At 44.8% G+C, this 15,824-nt stretch overlaps 2 protein-coding genes across 2 annotated transcripts in view; one reads left to right on the top strand and one right to left on the bottom strand.

Annotated features, from left to right (window-relative positions):
- Positions 1–3,574, top strand: part of BMP2K (BMP2 inducible kinase) — a 39,205-nt gene extending 35,631 nt beyond the window's left edge. The window contains exon 15 of the mRNA XM_009279316.2: positions 1,203–3,574. Within this exon, the coding sequence (XP_009277591.1) occupies positions 1,203–2,638 (1,436 nt within the window). The 3' untranslated portion in view covers positions 2,639–3,574. The remainder of the gene's footprint in view (positions 1–1,202) is intronic.
- Positions 3,575–8,345: 4,771 nt separating this feature from the next.
- Positions 8,346–15,824, bottom strand: part of PAQR3 (progestin and adipoQ receptor family member 3) — a 40,827-nt gene continuing 33,348 nt past the window's right edge. The window contains exons 2-7 of the mRNA XM_009279329.2: positions 15,593–15,801; positions 14,278–14,433; positions 13,320–13,517; positions 11,743–11,833; positions 11,273–11,421; positions 8,346–10,802 (exon numbers count right to left, since the gene is read on the bottom strand). Coding sequence (XP_009277604.1) covers positions 11,279–11,421; positions 11,743–11,833; positions 13,320–13,517; positions 14,278–14,433; positions 15,593–15,801 — 797 coding nt within the window. The 3' untranslated portion in view covers positions 8,346–10,802; positions 11,273–11,278. The remainder of the gene's footprint in view (positions 10,803–11,272; positions 11,422–11,742; positions 11,834–13,319; positions 13,518–14,277; positions 14,434–15,592; positions 15,802–15,824) is intronic.

Below are 15,824 nucleotides of genomic sequence, written 5' to 3'. Positions count from 1 at the left end.
GGGAGGGGGGGGGGCGAGCGAGCGGCTGTGTGGGGCTTAGTTGCCAGCTGGGGTTAAACAGTGACTTCATGTTAAACGATTACCTTGTGATCTCCCCATAGGGATTGTTGTTGTGTCCGTTGCCCTTTGTATGCCTCAAAACACACTAGTGAGGGAAAAAACCCCAGGCCCCATATCTCTGTTGCGGCTGTTAGCAGGCTCCAAGTCCCACTTGTTCAGCTCCTGTAAGGAGTTGGTGCTCTCGAGGGCAGGACAGAGAGATGGTGACATCATGTAATCTTCCCTGCAGCTTGGACATGAACAAACAACTTCTCTTTCGCCCAGTCCCTAATTTCCATAGACCTTAGAGGAACCTAATTGTCCTGGAGATGATGTGTAGGATTGTCTTGTGCTATGAAAGCTTGGGAGTGGAAAGACTGGGCGCTAACAGCGTGTCACACACCTGTTTCCCTTTTGAAACTATGTTGAATATGTCAGTATTGCTACACGTATCTGACGGCATGGTAAAAATCTTTGTACAGTGGGTCAGTCTTGGAGAACCTCTTCAAAAGGCAGCCTTAAGGGATGTGTTTGTCAACAAGGTGCATTTGCTTTCTGGTGTACAGAAACTGCACAGCAGACTTGTTGGTAGGCCAGCAGAGCAGAGCCCTCTGAGGTCTGTTGTTGCTGTAAAACGGTACCCAAGATCTGAAGTGAATTATCTGAAATTGCTAAATACTTTTCTTTTGCTTGTGCTGACTGTTGTTATGACTAGAGTGATAAATTTGTCAGAGCAGACCTTCAAAGCAGAAGCACTTCAAGAAATAGGTAGTCTGCTTAAAAAAAAAAAAACAGCTTGATATCTTTCAAGCACACTGGCTCCTGTTTCCCTGGAGAGGAGCAGCTGCGTAATGAGTGTTTTTACAAAGCTGGCTTTAGAGATCACCTGTGTCCATTGGTCCTTCCTCCATGCCTAAAAAATACTAGTACTGTATTTCTAGACATCTTGTGCCTAAGGAGTAAAGCTAGAAGGTCTGACTAGTGATCAATGTTATGAATGTTGTTTGAAATACTAGATCTGTTTTTATCTCATTTCCCTTACTAAGTACAGAATATATGTTTGTATCACCTCTTGGTATGTGTGGCTATGGCGTGTGTGGAATAAGTGTTGACTTTAAGAGTGTATTTTAAGTTTTGTTTTCCATTTTTCTTTGGACCTGCAGGTTCTCCTGGAAAACAAGCGGATAACTCAGCCGGCAGTCGAGGAAATCACTTAGGGACCCCAACCAAGGCTGGAAAACTGAGCCACGCTTTTAGAGATCCCCGGCCAGGGAGGAAAACTGCAGAGGGACAAGTGACAAAAGGTGGTGATGAGTCAGAGAGTGATTTTGAATCTGATCCTCCTTCTCCCAAGAGCAGTGAGGAAGAAGAAGAACAGGAGGATGAAGAAGTCTTGCAAGGAGAGAATGGAGACTTCAATGATGACAATGATACAGAACCAGAGAATTTAGGCCACCGACCTCTCCTCATGGACTCTGAGGAAGAGGTGGAGGAAGAGGAGGAAGAGAAGCAAAGTTCTGACTCCGATTCTGATCGTACCAAGCAAAAATCTGTGGAAGGGCTCCTAAGCAGTAGGTTCAGAGATGGTGTGGGCAGCGGTGAAATCAAAGAACCTAGTTCAATGCATACGTCATTGCCTGAGGTGCCAAGTACTGTAATCAAGGTCAACCCTGGCCAAGAATTTGATGTGTTTGGGGCAGTGCCCTTTTTTACTCTGCAGCCTCAGGCAAGAGAGAAGATGGACAAAGATGTCTCTTCTCAGATAGCTTTTCCCGGCCTGAACCAAGAGCAGGATGACTTCGATGTTTTCACAAAAGCTCCCTTCAGCAAAAAGGTGTCTCAGCAAGATGGCCAGGTGGTGGGAACTGAGCCTTTGCTCTCTCCCACCTCTCCACGGAGTGTCGATATTTTTGGCTGCACCCCGTTTCAGCCTTCCCTTCTCCCCAAGACCGGTGGGAGTAAAGAGGACCTGTTTGGGCTGGTTCCTTTTGAAGAGATCACAGGGAGTCAGCAGCAGCAGAAGATGAAGCAGCAGCGTAACCTGCAGAAACTTTCTTCCCGCCAAAGGCGCATGAAACAGGAGGTCTCGAAGAACAATGGAAAGCGCCACCACGGCACCCCAACCACCACGAAGAAAGCATTGAAACCGAGCTACCGCACCCCTGAGAGGGCCCGCAGACACAAGAAAGCAGGCCGCAGGGACTCGCAGAGCAGCAACGAGTTCCTGACTATCTCGGACTCCAAAGAGAACATAAGTGTTGCGTTGACTGACAGCAAAGATCGAACCAACCCTCTGCAGACAGACGAGAGTCTGCTGGATCCTTTTGGAGCCAAACCCTTCCACCCACCGGACTTGATGCGGCATCCCCAGCATCAAGGGCTTGGTGACAACCGTGGGGATCACGGTACAGTAGTAGTGGCTGGTAGACCTCGGCAGAGCTCCTTGCATGGAGCCGTTCACGGCAGTGAGGGGCTGAAAACAGATGACTTTGGTGCAGTACCCTTCACAGAACTGGTTGTGCAGAGTGCGCAGAGCCAGCAGCAACAGCCGCTAGAGTTAGATCCCTTCGGGGCAGCTCCGTTTCCTTCCAAACAGTGAATGCTTCCAATGGGTTCTCCCCCTCCACCTCTCTGAGTTACTTAATAGAGGTTTTAGCTAGTGGAGTAATTTATCTGGTTGAATTGACAGGGACATGGGTTGTACAGTTTGTTCAAGTTCAAGAAGGCATGGACAACTTGCATGATGAAATTTAGAATGGTGGTAATTTTTTATTGGGTTTTTTTTTTTGGAGAAAAATAGAAAAAATAAACCAGGAGCATCATTTTGTTACGACAGATGGCTCCCAGAATGAAAAGAGAAATCGGAGATGAATCGTTGTCTGTCACCGACTTTGGGCCCTGGAACGTATTGTCATTTTGCACTTTTGCGTTGCCTTTTCAGTCCTCTGTGATGTGCTGAGATGGAGGGAGGGGGGTGGGCAGAGAGATCACATGAAAAAGGTTTTCCATACGTACAGGTAGGCTAATGGAACCGTGGTGGTTCTTGGCGTCTCAGTTGCAGTAGACCTAAGAACCAAAATGTACTAATATCCAGATTGATCTGCTGGAAATAGTCGAGTCTTTGCTTCCTAGGTGAAAACTACCTTTATTAATCATAAAAATAAAGAAGCCAAGTCCTCGAGGGGCTGTGGCCCAGAATTCCAGAGCACGGCTATGGCTTGGGACCTGGTAGACATCTATGCAGCTGCAGAGGGGAAAGGCAGATGGGTGTTTTGTGTGCCTAAAGGTTCAAAATTTTTTTTTTTGTAACAGTAAGTGCCATTAATGTAAAATAGCAAACTGGAAGTTTAGAGTTAAAACTAAAGATACAGAGAATATAATGGTTTGCGAGACAAAAAGCCTGAATGTAGGGGAGTAAACCAGCAGGGATGCAGCCAGTGTTTGCAGCACTTTGAAGACTACTCAGTACGCTGGGAAGAGAGGCTGGTTTACGTGAGGAAATCGTCTGGCGCATACGGAGTATTTCAGATGGCTTGTACAGCTGACTGAGAGATGCAACCATCAGATTTATTTGATTACAAATTGGGATTTGTGTCTGAAAATACCTTTTCTTTTCCTCTCGGATTTTTATTGCAAAGAAGACGTGTATTGTTTCAAACCTGTTGTTTTTTAAAACAATAATAATTTTATGAAATGAGTGTAACCTAATGTTCTTTTAAGTTGTCATGAATCTATTATTGTACTTAAGTGTATTTTATAAGAAAGTTTTCCTAAATGCACTGAGCTTTGAAGAAACTTCTCTGAACCTGGATTTGTTTCAGAACGGAAGCAGTAAGCAGCAGATAGCTTGCAGAAGCTGATGCCTACTGTACCAGTAAACTGCACTTCACACCACGAAGCCTTACAGGCAGGACTCCTGTCCTGCTGCGCAGTACCTCTGAGACATTAGGTGCACGAGACGTGGCTAAAAGCTTGGGAGCAAGTGGTGCCAGTAGGTGATGGGAAAGTGATGTGACCAGACTCATCGAGGACAAGATTTCGTTACCGTGTTGTAGAAGTATGTGCTGTGTGTAGGCGGGACGGCTTCTCTGCTGCCTTGCAACTTGTGCCAAGCCACGTACGCCGTCTGCAGAGCGAGTACGACTCGGGACGGTCCAATTTATCTGCCTTTTCTCTGTGGCGGTCCTAAAGAGGAAGCGGAAGGAGGTAGTTCCTCTGCTTGTCTCGACTTTATATCCTGTTCTACTGAATGCGGATGAGTAGATAATCGGATGTTTATACATGGAGAACATAAGCATTCGTGGTTGTGTGTCCCCCCCTTTCACGGGAGGTAAAGTGAAATATTTAGGCTTCTGCATTTTTGTTCAAAGTTTCCTGCAGGTTATACAGCTGTCCTGAGATCTGTGAGGGTGGGGGGTGGATCCCTTACAATATTTGTTGAAAACAACTTGTTAAATACAAGTCACGTGACTCCTTTGGGGGTTGGTTTGATAAAATGCTCCCTTGGATATATGTGAGATGGCTTCCTTTAGTCCTGGAATTTGAAAGTAGCTTATACGTATCTGTATACCTTCATTACCTTTATCTTCCTCGTTTTCTTTTTTCTCACAGGGTGAAAGTGAAATATTACAGCTGTGCTTGGTTAAGTATGCCTTTTCAGGCTTAGAAATTAAGCTCTTAGGAGGTTATGAGTAGAAATGTTTCAACTCTATTTGCACAGGAGTTTCTTAGGCTTTATTACTACTGTTCTCACCTGGGGTTTTTGTGCCAAAGGCTGTAAGAAGCGCACGCCAAGTTTTGTAGCATTTTCTGATACTCAGGTTAACTGTTGGGTTTCTTTTTTCCCCTCTGCACGTGCTTATGATCTGCCTTCCTACAGTTTGCTTCTGAACTGTTAACTTACCTGCCTGAAGAGCTGTTGGCACAGAATGCTATGACAAATGGGGCAGGTGGGTGGAAACAAAATGAGAGTAAAACAACAGGCGACTGACCCACGCTCTTAAACGCGGCTAGTCCTCGCCAAAGCCACGCGGCTGCTGCTTTCCCTGGTGGAAAAGCAACTTCAGGGCTTGCTCGGCCGTTTGGTGCCAGAAAAAAGGGTTAACATCGCGCATGGGACTGGAGCTTTGCTCCCCTGCCTGAAAGGAGAGGCGGTTTGCTGTTGGACACACAGGGAAAAGGCCGTGCATCGGCAGACTTAGTGTGGGCCTAAATATTCGGGTACATTAAGAATAGCAGGAAGCATGTTTGGCTTTTGTCTGTTAACCCTGAGATTTAAGGCTGAGGAGCGCTACGGGTTTTCCTTGTGTGGTGGGTTGGTTTGGTTTTTGGCAGAGGGTCCATAAGTGGTTATATTACAGTACAGGAAAGCTGAAGTGAGATTGTACACAGAAACTAAGAGATGAGATAAAAGCAACTTGTACACCCAAGTTACTCCAAAACTAGCACAATGCCTCTGGCTGCATATGAGTTATGGCCGATGATATTTGCTTTCTAATGGCCTTAATAAACCTTGTTCTTTGTATACTAGTTACAAAACAGGTTTTTGCATAAATGTAACTCTTTTGTTTCTAGAGTTAAAATTATTTTATCCTTTCTTGTGACTGAAGAGAGATTAGCATGCCTCGCTAAGCTGACTTTGCGTGGTATGTATTGTTTATACACAACTAAACCCAAGTTGGGGTTTAATTTCAGCTAAGATCCACTATTCAACAGAGACAAAATGTGGTACTGTCGAGGAACGTGATTATCCTTTTGCCTTTATTTGGTGTGTGTGCGTGCTCATGTGTGTGCCTGTCATGGAGTGTATCATGACCTTACCTGAAATACGGGAAAGACGTTGCTGCACTAGACGTGTACCATGCTGTCTGTGAAGAAAATAATGGCGTGGTAAGGAACTCACACTTCCCTTCCAGCAGACAATACCGATTGATTTTTACAGCTTTTCTTTCAGCATGTTGAATGACTGAACCACAGGCCTTTTAGAATCAGCTGCTTGAGAGAGAGATTCTGTCAAAAGGTACTAAGAAGCCCTTAATGGTTGCGGTCATGGAAAGAGAAGTAAGATAGTTGTGTTTCTCTGCAGATTCTCAAACAGCCTTGAGATGTGCGCGATTGCTTTGGCTGACCTGCGTAATGTGGGACCCGTGAATACCAGCTTTGGAGGAAGTAACTTTTAATCATTCTGGGTGTCCCAGTTAGTAAAACCAAGTACTGTGAAAATAAGTTGATATATTTGCTACTGTGAGAATAAGAGTTTATCTGGAGTTTTTTTATACTATATCGTGTATTTTTATATATGAAAAGTATATATAAAATATACACATGCTCGCACACATCATGTCTCTCTTGGAGTTGCTGTGTTTTTAGTAACACAGCAGCCACAATCGCTTTCACGTGACTTGAGGGAGTGAATATGAGTGAAAGCTGGAAAAGAAAAAAAAAAAGTGCAAAGAGTGGCTGCTGTGTTACTTCTCTGTAGTGCTTATTTCGAAAGGAAAATCAAGGAAATTGTGTGTATAGCTAAATTCGTGACTAAGGCATCACCTACTATTAAAGAGCATAAAAACTATTTTAAAATTGCTGGCATTCAGCTTTTAAGTGCACTTTCCTGAACTACACTTCCATTTCTTGTTAGACTTCAAGTTTCTAAAGCTTTTTTGTGTACCACTAAACAGAGAACTTTAACTTTTTTGTGAACTGATGTATGTCATAAAATACTTGCAGTTGTTAAATAAACAAATGTGATAACAGTGACTTTGCAAATCTCCTTAAACATTGCATTATTAAGTATTCACATTTAGGCTTTAGTTTACTCGCCATAAGCAGTGCTGCTTCTGCTGATTTGCTTTTTGTGGCTGTAGGCTCCTGTCACTCTCTTAAAGATGTTTAAACTACTTGTCTTTGCTGCCCAATCGTCTTTCTTGGTCCAACTTCTTAAAAACCTGTTGATCATGTAGTATTTTTAAATCCTTAGGTTCATCATTACTGTCTAAACACTTCCTGCAGAACAGTTCTGAAAGGACGCATTCTGATTCCTAGGCGGTAACCAAAGCTTGATCCCTTTTCAGTAGCCAAAATGTTAAGTACAGTTCACAATGCTATCTGCGCGGACTTAGTTCTGCACCTAATCTTCTAGAGATAATTTTAATGTGATTTGACCCCCTTCTACCAGTTGTTTACCAGAGCAGTTTTTTTGGATGCTGCTTGTACTGATTTTACTCTTAGATAAGCTGAAGTAAGCATGAAAATGGTCAAGAAAAGATAGAGCAGCACTCGCTTACTAAATCGTAGCTCATGTCCTGGCTGTTGTTTCTTCTGTCTATTGCCCGTTTCAGTCTAATTAGTTACAAGAAAATCCACGAGGAAATACAGCTTAACTGGAGGCCTCAGCTTAAGCGAAAATGAAAAACCGTGGCTGTTAAATCGTTGATGTAAAGAGTCAGTTTTTAATGGATAATGAGATCTTTTCAATCTGCACGCTGCCTGTGGTTTAAAGGCTTGGCGGAAGGTGAGAGGCAGAGGACTTGGGGCAGTTCTGAGGGTTACTGGTAATAAATGTTCTGCGAGCGCTGGCTGTGTGCTGCAGGACGGGATGAGAACTGCTGCTGGTAATGGAGAGCGCAAAGTCATCCTTGCTGGCTGGTGCAGCTGCCTGCTGCAGGCTGTATGCGTATGGTCAGAGCTTTCCTGCCTGTGCCATCTCTGATAGAGGGTTGGTTTGTTTTCAGCCCCTGCGGTTACAAAAACAGTTAAAAAAAATGTTCTGACTAGGGTTTTTGGGTTTGTTTTTGCAGTGTAACTACTAGCACTTGATTTCTTACCACTGCTGTTTGCATGCAGTTGAACTACTTCTGTTCGGGCAAAAGCACGTTTACAAAGTTGAGGTGGGCAAGAGGACTGTTGTTTCAGTTGAAGCAGAGTCAGGATGAACCTTTCCTTACTTTGATTGGGACACAGCAACAGCAATGGCCGGAGCTCTTAAGCTACGAACAAGGCCCTGCTTGGAAACTATCTAGATCTAAACGTGGTAGGTTGCAAAGCTGAGTTCATCAGCAGATTCATCTAGAGATGCTCCTCCAAAAACGCATGTAGAACACTACGTACTGCTCGTAGAATATACTACACACAATACTGGAATACTGCAGGCTGAACCCCTGCCCTGCCCGTCCGCGCTGAGCCTTGATAATGAACGAGACAGTCTCCCTGTACATTTAAAACCCGGGGGAGGTGACAGAAGTTGTGTGGTTAAGCAATTCACATCTGTCACTTCACTATGTGAGATGCAAGAATGGTGTTACTCCAAGTAAACATCCAATGAACTGAATTTTATTTAAAGGTTCAGTATGTACATAAAAGACCATCATGCAGCTTGATAAATTTTTGTCAGGGTAATAAAAATGAACAGCTTTGCAGTCAGTTTCCTTATCCAGTGAAAACTGCTACTGTAGTTAGAGTTTACATAAAAAATACATTAGCAAACTATAAAGTCAGTATGCTTTCAATACACAAACACAGGTTCTTCAAATACTATTGTTCACATAATACTGGACACAAGCTTTTATACTTGCAGGTTCCTTGTCAGGCTTCAGTAGTAGTAATTAGTGCACTTGAAACTTGCTTGGCTGTCAAGTTTAAAAAAAAAATTAAAAAATCAGTGTTTACACTGAAAGGCTCAAAGGTCTGGGAGTTGAATCTCAAATGCAAAGTCAGTTCTTCCCACTACTTGTTTCTGGAGTTGAAAAAAAAAAACAAACCCCAAAACCACCCACTGAACTTAACAGTTGGCATTACTCTCCAGCATACCCGTAGTTAGTATCCTGCCTTCTCCATCCCCGATGAGCATTCAGATGCCTGACAATATGTTTCCGTCGCTATTCTGCATCTCCTTGGCACACCCCTGACGAGAAAGGCTGAGGGAGCTGGGCGTGTTTAGCCCCGGGAGGAGGCAGCATTGGGGGGACCTGACAGCAGCCTGCTGCCTGTGAGGAGGGTACCGCAACAAGCCAGCCTCTCCCCCTGTCTGAGTAAGCTAAATCCCATCAAGGGAAAACCCTCCCGAGAGGAAAGAGGCAATAGCGTAGCATTGATGAGGCTGACAGTTCAGTAAGGGCTTCTAGTCTATTATGCAGCTTTTAGCACGGTTGCCTAAGGCTTTCCTTGCCCACTGCTAGGCAGTGCCGCCTCCTCCGTAGCCTCAGGTGTAAGACAACTGGTTTGAAATCCGGCAAGGCCCCTATCACCGTGTATTAAGCTCGCTGTTGTCAGACAATCGCAAAATAAGAGGGAAGATGCTGGGACCCTTTTGAAGGCCACGCTGCAGGTAACAAGGGCAGTTGTAGAGAGGTCAGCTAGGACAGTTTATAATCCCAGAACAGAAGACTTCTACCTATAGTCAAAGCAGAAACAGTTAGGGTGTCTCCCGCTTGCTAATGCTAGCCATGCCCATGCCATCACGTCCTTCAACAGCTCCAGTTCCAAACTTTAACCGCTTGGGATTAAGTCGTAACAACATCTCAAAGCAAGCAGAGTAATTTCCAAATGGCTAATGCTGACTAACACTTGATCGTGCGAAACAGCAGCATTTGCTACCACTGCTCAACTGAACTGTAAACACAAGCACAGCTGCTATACAGAAACCACTGAAAAATGTTGACTCTAACCCCACAATCCAAATAATTCCAATCCTGTTTGAAAAACTGGCACCCATTGAGCTTCATCATGCTGAGCTACAGCTGCCTCATAACCTGTCTATTTCATGTCTCCCCAGTGTTGAGTTTGTAAGAGATGGTTTCATGACAGATTCTAAAACCCAAGGCAACCTTTTCACTTATGGAGATAAGTAATTTTCAGTAACAAAGTCCGCAAGTACAGTATAATAAATCAGACAGTAAAAGGCCAAAGTTCAGTGATTTGAAGCCACAGCAGGTTCACTACTCGGGGTGTGTTATTTCATCCTGTTAAACAAATTAACTTAAAATTCTTAGCAAGTCTACTAATTGCAAGATAGTAACAGACATGAACGCACAGGCTTACTGCTACTCCTGAAATATTTTAGAATACTAATTCCAAATTATCCAGGGGATCAAGAGAAATTTCTTGAAGTAATGGCACTACCCATATTGAGGGAGGCAATTTTTAAGATCTGAAATGCAGGTATAGCTACGGTGGATGACATGTGATCTTATCTTCCAGAAAAACGAAGAGCTTGTCCAGAAAAGTACAAGAGTCCACTGAATTCCGTTTCATACGTTACCGAACCGATGCTGAAGTGTAAGCACGTCATTCAGGCAAAGACTCTGAAGGATGCAACACACCGTACCACTGTGATTTAGATCCAAGACCAGGTCCCACAGTTAGCACGGTTTTACAAGCACGCTGTCAGGAGCTGTTTCTTAATTATGCACTTGAACAAAACCTGATAAACCTTGTATGTGGGCCTGTTACCTCAGCAAGGGTAATTACTTCTGTTGTTCATGTTTACCAAGCAAAAAAAATAGTGCTGTGATCTGAATGCTGAGTGTTACAGCCCACCTTGCCCTTGTCCCACTGCAGGAAGACCTGTTTTGATTGCAGAACAGGAAACGAATGTCAGATCCTGGGCAATGCTGTTGGTTTTTTCAAAACGCCTAATAACAGAGTGTCCCAGCAAGCGGGTGACAGTCCAAAAGTCAGAAAAGGAACTGCCTCAGTGCTTAATTTCATAGCTCAGCTCATTAGGTAAGGTCCAAACCCTCAAAGTCAGACATTTCATCGCAGTGCCTCTGAAATACAGGGGGGAAACAAGTTTAGTCACTTACTACGCACATGAAGTTATCAACTCTTACCTGATTTCCAAAAAATCCAGATCAGCGCTTAGTAGGCTGAAAACCTGACAAAAGCCTGAGGAAAAGGCTGCTTAGGAACAAATACTGATGACTGCTTGAGGCTATTAAAATTGTGAAACAGAGCTGAAAGGGATCTGGCAGACCTCTGTCCAGCCTGTTCTAAATCTCTGCTCAAGGGGATTGCGGTCTCGTGGAGCCTCACGCAATCCAGTAGTATAGACGAGCAGAGCGCCTGGCATCAAGATCACTACTTTTTTATTTACAAGCAAGTATTACACGGATCAGCATTTTCTTTGGGGAAGCTAATTAGGGAGGTTGACTGAAACTTATCGTAAGTTAAAACCAGGTTTATTTAACGCTATACTTGTTAGAATATCCTATTCCCAGGAGTATGAAAACCGCTATACCTTCACTCACAAGTCTGCGCTATACTCAGGACAGGGCTTGCTGTGTCGATATTGCATGATGTACACTGTGGATTGATGCCACCAGTACAGCATCACCACTGCAAGGATATGCCATACTTGGTGACTGGAGCCGAGGTAGTTCAACTGTCCTGTGCGGAAGAAAAAGGGCAAGTGGTTAAGTTGTTAAATGCAGCAATAACTCATGCAATGCAATTAGCAATCAGTCTCCTCCAAAGCTCAACTATACACGCCGCTTGCTGGTTGGCGGTGAAAGTTCTTTAACGAACTTCATCGGAAGTTGTCTGCCTTCTTTTGATGGAAATACATGCAACTTTTTACTCCATATGAGAATACTTCATGCAGAATATGGTCAATCTGTTCTCTCACAGGAAGTTCAGGACTCACAGCAAGGACTGTGACACTGCAGGAAGCTTAACTGCAGAAAAAACACCCGGAAGAGAATTTCCTACCTGGGAAGTATCTTTCTGGAACTTTGGAAATATAGAAGAGAAAAGCTACAGCAGCGATGAAGTACATGACAACTACACGTGGAGCAAACTCCTGCAAAAGAAAAGGAAGCTCTCCTATTCTGTTAGAAGGTAAAAGTAGAAAAAAAAAAAAGTCCCTAAAGATAAAAAAGAAAAAGGCATGACAAAACTGAATCTTATCTCACTGCCTATGTTATCTATGGACAAAATCCAACAGGGAAGTAAATGCCAAAGTTTGGGAAAATCTGAATGGGAAGAAACTTGTTCTATCACGACCTCTCTGCTTCAATACACAAGCTACTTAAGTGTTCCTCTGCAGCCTGCAGCAGACATGACATTTGTCGGTAAAAGGACGTCTTCCAATACGCTGATCTTACGCAGAGTGGCCAGGATAAGTGAGAATGATGACTTCAGTGCAAAATCTCACTTACCGGTTGGGATTGCAGTCACCAGAACCCAAAGCCACAGGAGTACTACATACTGGATGGCAAACAGTCAAGCAACTCATTCACAAGTTGCTTTTTGTTTTCCTTAACAGAAAGTTTTGTTACCAGAAGTGGAGCATTTTTCTGAAGTACGGAAACAAAATGTGTACCATACCTACCATTCTGCTACACCAAGAGAAGCTAAATGGGGGAAGGCGTGGGGGGACAACTACTGTTTATCTGATTTTGAGAAGGCCAGTGTTAAGTGCCCTGTCTAAAGACTACATATATTCATAAAGGTTGCTCTTCCACATTCAACAGCAGCTCTGGACTGGGCTAAACCATCACCCCGGGTGACAGTCCCCCAGCAGGGCCAGTCTAAGAATGTGCACAGTTATTGCTTACTATGAAAAGGAAACGTTTTCTTCAGCACAATTAGGTCCCTGGGTAATTGCAATGATTTCTGGGGTTTTCACTTCGGGGCATACTCTACTGTCTTTAGCTGTACTGTGCTGCTTGTTTTTCAGAGCATAATTCTAAGTGGTAAAACAAGAACAGGAAAACAGTTCGGTAACTTCACAGTGACGTTAAATGAGGACTGCGTAAGAGACAGAGGGCTGAGCAGGCAAATACTGATTTTTGTTGCCAACCCAGGGAACAGAAGAGGAAGCAAATAATCATCCCATCAGCGTCTTCTGGTTCCCCTCTCTCCTCCCAGGCCGTGGAGGCGGACAGCCCAGAGCACTCGTGCAGCCTGACAGACTGCTTCCCACTCCGCAGCCGACTCAGCTCTGCGCTCCTATCCCTCGCCCTGGGGTGAATGAGGGTGCGGTCCACCTACACAGGCTGCTCTGTCCCTCAGGCAGGTACGCTCAGTCACACTGGTGTCCAGTTTTCCTTCTCATGGTGCAGTTTTAAATCAGTAAAGCAGATTTAATCTACTCAACCTCTTTACTGCTTCTCAGTAAATTTCTAAGTGTTTGCATTTGGATCGTATCGTCTGCAAGAATTCTGTGCTTCAAGATATTTTAATTACTGCTGCTTCCCCCTCGTGTCCCGAAGTGTAAGAGGTCTGAAGGAAGATGGCAATTAAAAAGCAAAAGGGAATCTTAGTTCCTTCTTTTTTTCTTTTACCTGTACAATAGATGCACCGATGCCGCCGTTGAGCCAAACCCAGTGGATGGTGGGAATAATTCCATATCCAGACACTGAGCAAAAGATGATGGAGCGCAGTCTATGCCACTGTTGTGTGAGGTAACTGGGATGAATCTGAGCAAAAAATACTGCCAAGATCATTGCCAGCACAGTGATTAAATATACCTGACGCCAGTACTGAGAAAAAAAGAAACAAAAGCAAGTTTGTGGGTGTTCTCATCATGTGGAAAAGTAAACTCTGGGTAGAAAGCTTCCATTCCTAACTGTAATGATGTATCAATTCTCCTGCTACTGCTGCGAGCACAAATGATGGGGTTTGAGTGAGTGAATGGACTCGTATTTATCAACTGACAGTGAGGGGAAGGGACTCTATGGCTCAGGTACACCTGGCAGAACATCATTTATCCCAAGCAGTGCCTTCACCAAAACATTTTAAATATACCTCTGCCTAAGCACACGTGCTCAACTACCCGACCACTGGATCCACTGCAGACAGGGATGTCATCTAGGCCTCGAAGGGAACTACTTTTACTTGTCCTCTACTAGATGAAGAGAAAATAAGCTTGTTTCTGCCTCGTCTAAGCTACCTAGTGGGAAATGATGTTTGAATTACCTGTGACGGGGACACATCCCATAAGCAGCCTCCCTCATTTGACAAAGGCAGGACCTGTAAAGTTTACCCGGCCTTCATATAAATTTCAATAGTTTCTTGAGGCTTGTGTGATTGACCGCTTGAAAAGAAAACCTCAATTTGCCTATAGCTTCAGTAAGCAAAGTTCTGCTGGTGTCAGAAGGAACTCGTTTCAGTTTCCATCTCTGTCTCCTGGCTAACGTTCTATTTGGACACCCTGCAATGAGCCCCCTTCCTACGGCGTGCAAACTGCAACAATGAGACCGCAGGAACTAAACCTTACATGAACAAGTGCTTCAAACTTACGTTATTACAATAAAATGCATAAAACACGCCTGACACGTAGCAGCCCAGGATGCCAATGGAAATTCCCGCGTAATCTAATGCCATCCATCGTCGGCTGGTCTTCTCTGAGCGGTGACAACAGAAAAGATGATATCCTACCGAGCAAAGCATACAGACCTATACAAAGGTTGAAACAAGGATGCATTAATCTCTTAAAAATTAACAGGGAGTATACCAAGCTTAAACTCTGAAGCGTAGAGCATGTGACTGACCCACTACACGTTTTGCAGTGCAACTTGGTGTAATCAACAGAAACTAACGTAAGCTTCTCTGGCAGATTGAAGAAGGAACAGAAAACTTGGAAGACTCGATAACCCCAAGTTGCACAACTAAGGAAATTGGGCTGTTGCGGCCTAGACGGTTGAGGCCAAGCGAAAAGCCAGTACACAAGGGAGCAGGGCCACATCTGCACGCGTACAGTGGGACAACGAATTCAGCTTGGCCAAACTACCACAAGCAGAAACCAAAGCCAAATCCGCCCTTACTGCCCAGCACCCAAGTTACTTTAGTGAGGGAACACACAAGAAATCACACTCCTATACACAGGAGTCAAATTTTTTTCCCAAGAACTGTCTTTTGTGTTTCTCTGCAACCCTCAACAGGAGTAGGGAAGAGCACAACAACCGTGCTTTCCAAGCCAGCAAAGGAGTTTTCCCTGCTTCTAGCTACGCAAAGGCATCACGTACTCTTCAGGGAATATACACAGCGCTCTTTGGCTCTTCACACTTTGTTAGTGACAGCATATTTTACAGGATCTTCAGCGGTCAAATGATGACACACTGGAAGTCTGCCGTTGAGAATGGATTTCGTCGGATGCAGAAGGTAAAAAGCCAGAATACAAGCCCTACCGCCGTTCCCGACCGGCAGCAGGCCATGGCTGATTCTCACGGTCTGGTGGGTGACCCTTTCCAGCAGCAACTGATGCTGTCCGGGAGCCACATCAGGCACTGCTGAACCCCAACGCCCAGCTGAAACTGTGAAATACGGCCTTGGACAATTCAGTTGTTTTTCCACAGACTCTGTGCTCAGTCCTCCCTGGTTTATCCCATACGTTAAACAGGTCAAAACCGACTCAACCACCGAGCCTGTCAGTTACCTTTAAAAGCAATGCAATTTCAAACGTGCTTTCCCAGCTCTGACCCGAGCCCGTCTTGCTCCGCACTCCTACTCGCACAATGGGTCTGCAAGCACCGTCAGCGGGCTTTAACGCCCTCCTTCTCCGCGAAGGTGCTCCCCTGAGCAAGCTCCCCAGCCTCGGCGGGTACCCGGCCCCTACCTGGAAGCAGAAGAGGCAGACGGAGCAGATGACGAAGTCCTCTCGGGAGGCGCCAGCCGCCGGCAGGACGGCCGTCAGGTCGTAGATGCCCAGCGTGAAGAAGAGGACGAAGCCGAGCAGGTGGCTCCAGATGTTGACGGTCTCGTTGGAGAGGATGAAGAGGCTGCGAGGAGACACAGAGGGGAGGGGCGGGGGGCGGTGAGCCGAGGCTCGGCCGGCCGGGCCCGGGGCG

This window comes from Aptenodytes forsteri, unplaced genomic scaffold, assembly GCF_000699145.1.
Source record: "Aptenodytes forsteri isolate BGI_AS27 unplaced genomic scaffold, ASM69914v1 Scaffold467, whole genome shotgun sequence".
Taxonomy (NCBI): Eukaryota; Metazoa; Chordata; class Aves; order Sphenisciformes; family Spheniscidae; genus Aptenodytes; species Aptenodytes forsteri.
This window is presented reverse-complemented; position numbering and strand designations above follow the sequence as displayed.